The sequence below is a fragment of the Tupaia chinensis genome, unplaced genomic scaffold (assembly GCF_000334495.1).
Source record: "Tupaia chinensis unplaced genomic scaffold, TupChi_1.0 Scaffold000604_1, whole genome shotgun sequence".
NCBI lineage: Eukaryota > Metazoa > Chordata > Mammalia > Scandentia > Tupaiidae > Tupaia > Tupaia belangeri.
The window spans coordinates 15718-24424 of NW_006160122.1; the positions used below are offsets into that span (position 1 = coordinate 15718).

At 52.3% G+C, this 8707-nt stretch overlaps 1 protein-coding gene across 3 annotated transcripts in view; it reads left to right on the forward strand.

The window, feature by feature from the left end:
• Positions 1–1864: 1864 nt before the first annotated feature.
• The window catches only part of MNMIP1 (manchette microtubule inner protein 1), a 10745-nt gene continuing 3902 nt past the window's right edge, over positions 1865–8707 (forward strand). The window contains exons 1-10 of one of the 3 annotated variants that reach the window (XM_006158567.3): positions 1865–2011; positions 2207–2277; positions 2429–2492; positions 2711–2829; positions 3040–3130; positions 3290–3345; positions 3432–3477; positions 3550–3650; positions 3761–3847; positions 3990–4032. In XM_006158567.3, the coding sequence (XP_006158629.2) occupies positions 2008–2011; positions 2207–2277; positions 2429–2492; positions 2711–2829; positions 3040–3130; positions 3290–3345; positions 3432–3477; positions 3550–3650; positions 3761–3847; positions 3990–4032 (682 nt within the window). In that variant the 5' untranslated portion in view covers positions 1865–2007. Of the gene's footprint in view, positions 2012–2206; positions 2278–2428; positions 2493–2659; positions 2830–3039; positions 3131–3289; positions 3346–3431; positions 3478–3549; positions 3651–3760; positions 3848–3989; positions 4033–8707 lie in introns of those variants that run through there. The other 2 variants (XM_027775749.1, XM_006158568.2) reach the window with 2 other exon arrangements.

Consider the following 8707-nt stretch of genomic DNA (forward strand, 5'->3'; position numbering starts at 1 on the left):
TTTAGGCATATGTAGTAATATTAGCAGAAAGATTTAATTTGGGAAACTTTGATTCTTAAAAGAGAAAACAAAGCATGTGAATAAACATTGAAGTGTTCACCTCAGTTTGGGACCAAACTGCTTGGATCTTTGTAAAAACCGGTTTTGTACGTCAAGGAGGAGTTCAAGGCTTTTCTGACCACCTGTGTTCCCCTGTTCTGTGTAGCCGTGTGGCGCGTGGAGTCGCTCTGGCCCACACCCGCTCCGTGTTTCCTGAGTTCTGGGCTGGGCTTCCCACCCTCCACCAGCAGCCCCAGTAACCCAGCTTTCTGACCTGACCCTCAGCAACGGGGTCGAAACTGGAGGGCAGTTTCTGGTCTGTTTTCTAAGAAACTTATGAATTCTATTATCTTTACAAATATAAGATGAGAAAATTTTTTCAATATTTTTTATTAATCTTTTTATAAAATGAAAAGAAACTCCTATGATTGATTAAGGAAGGTGGTTATGGCTGGGTGGCTCATGGGGTTTATTTGGGTTTTGTTTTTTTGTGGGTTTACTTTTTCGTTCTTTTCCTTTTTTTCCTTTCTTTTTCTTTAAGCTTTAAGTTGATACATTCTCAGATGTTTGGGGGGAAACATCCTCTTAAAATGGGTCCTCGTGCTTGCCTTCTGGGGAGGCGGTCCTGAGCAGGTGAATATACGGCACTTATGCATATGTTATATGCAGACTGCCCCTCTCCCCTCGCACCCCTGCCTCCTGGGTTGAGCTACTCTCCCCTTACTTTGCTGCATTTCTATAGTTCAGTTGGTTTTACTTGAATGATTCATGTTTAGGGGAAAAAAATGAAAAACACTCTAAAATTTGTTTCAACTCCTCCTGCAAATAAAAAAATAAATGAAGTGGCAGATGTAAACAGGCTCTGGTCATTGTCACCCTGAGAGCGAGCGTGTGCGTGTGTGAGCCGCGTGTCGGGGGTGTTAGGTGCCTCCTACAACAGTTTCAGGAAGCCTGAGAGAATCGGCTTGGGAGGGACGCCCGGACATCTCCTCAGCCCTGTCCTCACTGGCAGGGAGGAGCAGGAGCCTCTGCATTCCCGGAGCTGGCCACTCCTCATCCCACCCCAGTGGTTTTGCTTCACCCTGCACTTTGGACACCTCAGGAGAACCAGGGCCTTTTAACCTGCTGCACATGGGCAAGGACTTTGGTCCCCTTGGTGGGAAGTCAGGGGTCAAAAGCTATGTTTGAAAGGCTCAGCCTTCTGTGTTCCCAGGAGGGAGAATCTCCGGGTTAGCCCAGCCCACAGGGGCTGGCCTTAGGGTCCTAACCTTCAGGCTCTTGCGGGCTTCGACTCTGGGATTCACCAACTCTGGGCTTGACCAAGCGGCTACCTTATGAGCTCACGAAGTACTTTCATCCCGCCTTCTGCCACGGGAAATCTGGCCGCTCCATAGCAGGGTCTTTGTCCCTCTTACCTCGGGGTGGGGTGCAGGGGTGAGTTCGGCGGAGTAGGGAATACGCCTTGGCCGAAAGAGATCTGAAGCGTTCCAGCAAGAGCTGCGCGGCCAAAAGCAGCCACCTCCACCCAGGGCCCTGTTTGGAGCGGTTGCTACCTGCTGGGGGGGCCCCGCCCTGGTATGCGCCCATCCCCACCTCTTGCCCTGCAGCTAAAAGCTGGCAAACTGGGAGGGGATGGGCCGGGAGGGCTCAGTGCTGGTGGTGGTGGGTGGTAGCCTCCGGGCTTAGGCTCAGGAAGGGAGGTAACTGGGAATTCGGAATTTGAGTGGGCGGGAAAGGGAGCTCTGACCCCTGCGCAGGCCAGAGAGACGCGGGAGTCCTCGCCTCTGGGTTAGGGGCCAAACCCGCTGAGCCGGGCCGCCCCCTCACCTACTCCCAGCACCTGGAGCCCGACCTATCCGCTCGTGTCTCCGCCTCCTTCGCTGCACGATCCCGCAGCTGGTCCCAGCCCAACCCGACCCAGTACTCTGCCGCCAGCGGGACCTGCCGGGCTCAGGCGCGGCGGAAGCCATGGGTATGTGCCGTGGGTTTGGGGTGGACTCCACTTGGGACCGTGTGGGGATGCAGAGAGCCTACACCACCTGACCCCACACTCTCCCGGAGTCTGCCTACACGGTGCTCGGGACTCGCTCGGGGCGCGCCCGCCATGACCAGTCGGCCCCGCCTGGGCCTTTCTGAGCCGCGCCCTGGCCGGGTCCTGTGCCCGTAGAGGTCCTGTTCCTGGCCGGATGCCGCGAGGACGACGAGCTGAAGCCGGAGCCCGGGGGTGTGGTGCGACAGGTGCGCGAGGGGCCTGCACGGGCTGCGCGGGGGACCAGTGTGGCCTCTTCCCGGCTGAGCCAAGTTCAGGGAGGCCGGCCCAGGGGAGGACTGGGGGCTCTGCGCGCACCTCCCGGGAGCTGAGCGCCTCCTCCTGGTGCCCCCATTCCAGGAGAGTCCAGACACACCGCGGGGCTCCGGGGAGGTGCGGAGACCGCGCTGCGCGCGCCGCCGAGGTAAGAACCGCAGGTGGCGAGCGGCCGGGGGCCGGAGTGACGGGAGCGACTCTGGGTGGGGCCGTGAGGCCGCTCTGCGGCCCGTGATTGGTCCTCGGGCACAATGCCCCGCCCTAGGGCGGGGCCTGGTGACAATCCTGTGCGCTCGCGGCCAGTTCCTCCTCCTGCTCAGCGGACGGGGCACCCAGCTAAGATTCCCCACTCTTGTACGACCCCAGGCCACCCCGCCAAATCTCGGGGCCCCCAAATATGGTGCAGAGTGAACTTCAACTACAGCCCGCAGCAGGCAGACGAGCTGAGGCTACAAGCTGGGGAGACTGTGGAAGTGATAAAGGAGGTGAGGGGATGAGGTGACAGGGCTAGCGGGGACTTGGTCCGGAGTGAGGGCAATGGTGCAGGGAGGCTGAGGCCGAAGGGAATGGTGAGGGCCTCAGAGACGGGAAGGGAGTAAGCGACCAAGGGGGGAAGTCGTGGGGCGGAACCGCCGGTGTAGGATTCCAGAGACCGGTGGGCAGAACCAGATGCCCCTGCGTCCTCCCCTCCCCAGATTGAGGACGGCTGGTGGCTGGGGAAGAAGAACGGGCAGCTGGGAGCCTTCCCGTCCAACTTTGTGGAGTTGCTGGACAGTGGGCCCCCAAGTGAGACCTCGACCCTGGGACCAGACTCTACGATCTCCTGTGACCCCTCCCAGTGGCCTGAGCCTGGGATCCGCACCCCCTGACCCTGCGACCCCTTGGCCCTCTCCCATGACCTACCCTGTGAATGGCGCCCTGCCTAACCTCACTGTCCCCCACTAGGCCTTGGTAACCTAGACACGCCTTCCGTCAGCCTTGACCCCCAGCGGCCTTCCAAGGTAAGTGGCATCGGAGTGGGCCGACCGGGCGTGCCTCTCCGGTGGTGGAAGGCTGATCTCGTTTCTCCCTTCCCGGCCCTCACTAGCTGAGCAGCCTGACCTATGACAGCCCTCCTGACTACCTGCAGACAGGTGAGCACCCAGCCCTCTACTCCCAGCCACTGGTGGGGGAGGGCTGGCCGCAGTGGAATGACCTCTCCTTAGTCTCCCGCCCTGAGACCTACAGGGTCCTGTTTGACTACCAGCCCGAGGCCCCAGATGAGTTGGCGCTGCGGAAGGGGGACCTGGTGAAAGTCCTGAGGAAGGTGTGAGGGAACGGAGGGAGGGCCAGCGCAGGTGATGGGAAGGGCCCGGACAGGGACAGAGGCACGAGGCACCGAGGCACCGGCTCACCTCTCCAGGCATTTCTCTGTAGACCACAGAGGACAAGGGCTGGTGGGAAGGAGAGTGTCAAGGCAGAAGAGGAGTTTTTCCAGACAACTTCGTGCTCCCGCCACCCCCAGTGAGTACACAGACACCAAAGGGCAGGGCTCCCGCTGTTTCCTACAGCAGGACACAGCTGGAGGGGCATGGCACTCCCTGTGGTGAGGGTGGACCTGGACAGGTAGGGCCCCTCTTTGGATTCTGCTGCCTTTTCTGCATAGGTCAAGAAGCTGGTCCCACGGAAAGCGGGATCTCGGGAATCAGGTGGGTGCTCAGGGAGCCTGACATGGGGGGCTCTATGCAAAACCTACCAGTCCAGTTCCCCGTGAACACCCCCAGCTCCGAAATGGCCCCATGTCCTACATAGGGACCCGGCAGGCATGTATTTGAATCAGGAGGTGGGTCGCTTTGCGTGTGTTCACGTGCTACCCCTTCTCTGTGTGCCTGAGGATGTGGTTATCAGCCTGTGTAGACCTGTTTCATTTTATGAGGACCTGTATGATCTGTGCCAGTCTATGAGACTGTGTATGTCCACATGTCTAGTAAGTGTGTCACTGAATAGCTCTGTGTCTGCGTCCATGGGGACACATCTTTATCTTTTTTTTTTTTTTGGAGAGGTTTTTGCTATAGGGCTCATGCCCTTGCCAGAAAGACAGAGAGACAGAAAGTGAGAAATCACCCCCCGGGGGGACAGTCACGCCACAATCCCTTCTCCTCCATTCTCTTCTTGGGCTCCTGGGCACGCACGCACATGTGCCCAGTGTGAATTTAAGCCACTGGATCTGGGACTCGAACTGTGATTGACTACATGGGAGTCCATCAACATAGCCATTACGCCAACTGCTGGTCCCAAATTAATTTTTAACTTTATTTATTTTAACTTGACCAGAGAGAGGGAAAGTGGGAAAGCAAGCTACCAGGTCGAGGGCTTGAACCATGGTCGGCCATGTTGGGAGTCCAACGCCCTTAACTACCATGCCACCTGCCGGCCCCTTGGATTTTATTTTATAATTTTCTCAAGTTTCTAAGTTTTCTTACACAAGTAGGTGTTAACAACGTGTCTCTGATAGTAGCAAGTGTCTGCAGTCATCCAGGACAGGGTTCTTGATCACCACTTGTTCTGAGAGTCATCCTGGGGTGCAGATGCAGTTCTTTGACTTTCCTCTGCTGTATAATCTCCCTTGGAGGGAATTTCCCAGTCTCTGATTCTGGTCTCCTGGCTTTGCTGCTGGTGGCTTCTAGTTTCCCTTTATAGCACGCGGTGCTGCCGTGAACACTTGCGAGCCCGTCTCCTGGTATACAGATACGAGAAGACGGTATAACCCTAGGAGGGGCATCGCTGACTTCCTGGTATACGAACGCTCAACTTTTATGAGATGAAGTCAAAAGGATTTTCACTTTCACACTCTACCATCAGTGTGTCTGGCGGTGACACTGGTTCTACATTCTCCTCAACATTTGGTGTTATCACACTCTATTACTTTTGTGAATCTAGCAGATATAAAGTAGTATCTCGTATGGACTTAATTTGCGTTTTCCTGACTACTAATAATTTGTAAAAGTTCTTTATATATTCTTGAGACCAGCAGTTGGCGTAATGGCTATGTCGCTGGACTCCCACATAGTCGACCATGGTTTGTGTCCTGGACCCGGTGGCTTAAACTCACGCTGGGCGTGTGTGTGTGCGTGCCCAAGATCCCGATAGGAGAATGGAGGAGAAGGGATTGCGGCATGGCCATCCCCCCTGGGGGGTGATTTCTCGCTTTCTATCTCTCTGTCTCTCTCTGTCTGTCTGGCGAGCACATGCGCCCTATAGTGAAAACCTCTCCAAAAAGAAAAAAAAAAGAAAGAAAAAAAAAGACAGTTTTAGCTTTAATAAATCCGAATTTTAAAATGTTAAGAGAACTTTGCTTAAGACTTAAAGCCAGGAAACAGGTTAGGGTTCTGTTCAAAAAGTAGGAACATGGACCTATCCACAACTCAGGAGAAGACAAGATTTCTTAAGTCTGGAAAATAAAGCACAGAAGATCAGTAATGTTTTAGACAAAAGTCATAAAATTCTATTTCACCAGTTCAGACTCATGCACTCAATCTATCTTCTGTTGTGGTCTGCTCTTTCCGTTTAAATTCTGGAAGATAACGTTCAACTCTGTACTTATCTCTACCATTAAGCTGGCTGGCTATTTTCTTAGTTGTTTTGAACTCTTATTTCTGTGTGTCTGACTTTAGTTTTCCTCATATAGCACTCCCTTCAGAACTTCTTGGAGAACTGGTCTGGTGTCAGTGAACTCTTTCAGGTTTTGTTTATCTGAAGATGTTCTGGTCAGCTCTTCCCACATGAAGGATAATCTTGATGTATATAGTGTTCTTGGTCGAAACTGTTTTTCCCTCAACACTTTGAATATATTTTCCCATTCTTTCCTCACTCGCATTGTTTCCGATGAGAGATCTGCTGTTAGTCTGATGGGATGTCCTTCGTAGGTAACTTGACGTTTCGCTCTTGCCAATCTTAGTATCTTGTCTTTGTCTGCGGCTTTGGTCATTCTGGCTATAATGTATCTTGGAGAAGATGATCTTGGGTTGATCCTATTTGGGGTCCTTTGTATTTCTTGGGTCTGGATCTTTGAGTGCCTCTCTAGGTTTGGAAAGTTTAATTGCAGGATTTCATGGAACAGATTATTAGTGCCCTTATTAGTCTCTTCACTTTCTGGGATACCAATTATCCGGATGTTTGGATGTTTAATGGTATCTAGTATTTCTCTTATATTATTCTCATTTGGGGGGGGCTATTTTCTCAGTCTTCATGGTGGATTTTACTAGTCTGGCGATTTTGTCTTGTACATCTGAGATTCAGTTTCCTGTCTGCTTTTAATACTTTCAGAGGAGGTTTTGACTTCCTGCATTATAGCCTTCATCTCCAACAGTTTCATTTGATTCTTTTTTATGGTGTCTATTTCCCTTTTTTTTGGAGAGGTTTTAGCCCTAGGGCACATGCGCTTGCCAGAAAGAGAGAGAGTAAGTGAGAAATCACCCCCTAGGGAGGATGGCCATGCCGCAATCCCTTCTCTTCCATTCTCCTCTTAGGATCTTGGGCACACATGCACACGTACCCAGCATACGTTTAAGCCACCGGATCTGGGACTCGAACCACAGTCAACTACATGGAAGTCCAACAACATAGCCATTACACCAACTGCTGGTCCCATATGGTGTCTATTTCTTCTTTCAGCTCTCACAAGAACTTCCTCACCTTCTGGAAATCATCAGCTCTTTTCTTCTGGTGTTCATTGTCTCTTTTCTCTTCCATCTCTGTTAGCTTTGTCACTATGAATATTCTAAACTAATTTCTGTGAGTTCCATTGTACTGTCTGTGGATGAAGAGGAGTTATTCTTTTCCCTTGGGGGAGAGGTACTTCCTTGGTTTTTCGTATTTCTTGTGCCTCTGCGGTGATTTCTAGTCATCTGATTGGTTATTCATTTCTTCCTAATTTCTAGCAGCTCAGTCTGAGCATTCTGAGGTGTGCTGGAGGAGGTGATCTGCAAACCCTTTGCCATTCCGTTTTTCTCCCTTCGTGTGGCAGGTTCAGTGGGAATTGAGGAATATGGTGACCCTAGTAGTATTGGGGTGTTTGGCTATGGTTCACTTAGGCTTGTCTTGATGGTACTCAGGGCGTGGAGGCAGGGTCAATTCTCAGCAGAAAATCTTCATTTCTCTTATTCCTCAAAGTATTACTTCCCAGCTCTCATGGCAGACTCCTTATTTAATAATTTAAATTTGACTAGAGGAACAGAGTGAGAGAAAGAGTGAGAGTGAGAGAAGAGAGAGAGAGAGTGAGAAAGCAAGCTTCCAGGTCTAGGACTTGAGCCACAGTCGGCCATGTGAGCGTCCAGTGCCCTTAATCACCATGCCACCTGCTGCTACCCTCCCCCCAGTGTTTTTTTTAAGCCCCTGGGGTCTAGGACTTGAACCACATAGCTGGCCATGTGGGATCTAGCATCTTAACCTCCAAGCCACCTGCTGGCCCTAGTCTCTGCCTTTTAATTGGGGCATTTAGACTAGAGGTCAGTAAATTGTGGTACAGGGGCCAAAGCTGGCCTGCCCCCATTTTCTTGGCAATAGCTTTATTCAGATATCATTCACACACTGAACAGGTCACTCACTGAAAGCCCAACTCAGAGGTGTGGGAACCACTCCTGGCTGCATGACCCCGCAGCCCTGCCCCACCCTGCAGAACAGCCAGGGGACCGAGCTGGCCGCTGTGGGAGCAGCCCTGGGCAGCAACACCACTGAGCACGCTTCTCCAGCTACTGCGTGCCTCTCCCAGAGCACGGAAATGGTTCAGCGTGATGGGGACAGGATTTGTCCCACCTCACTTGGCCAGAGCCAAGCCTGCTTTCCTTACCCATGCTGCTGGGGGTTTCTTTGAATTTGCTATAGGGTGCATAGTCTCTCTGGAGAGAGAGAGGGAGAGATGGGGAAGGAAAGAGAAATTGCTCCTGTGGCGCATGACCATGCCGCAATCCTTTCTCCTCCATTCTCTGGGGACTCTGGGTGTGTGCATGTGCACACACGCACACACGCACACACACACCTGGAGTGTTTTTCAAGCCACCAGTTCCAAGATTTGAACCACATAGTCAACCATGTGGGACCCAGCTGCCTTAACCACCACACCACCTGCTGGCTCCTTACCCATGCCTCTTATATCCACATCTAACATCACTGCATGCTCCTGCATCTTCCTTTCCTTGGGGCTGGAAGGTGGTGCAGCAGTAAGATCCGATGCTCTGTGAGGCCGACCCCCTGGAGAGTTCCAGGTTCATGTCTGTAGACCTCCCTGAGTACACCAGACACATGTGTGTCCATGGGCCAGGGCTGGCTGAAGCTTTAAGACCCTGTTGAGGATACTATCTCTTGCTCTTGGAAGAAATATATATA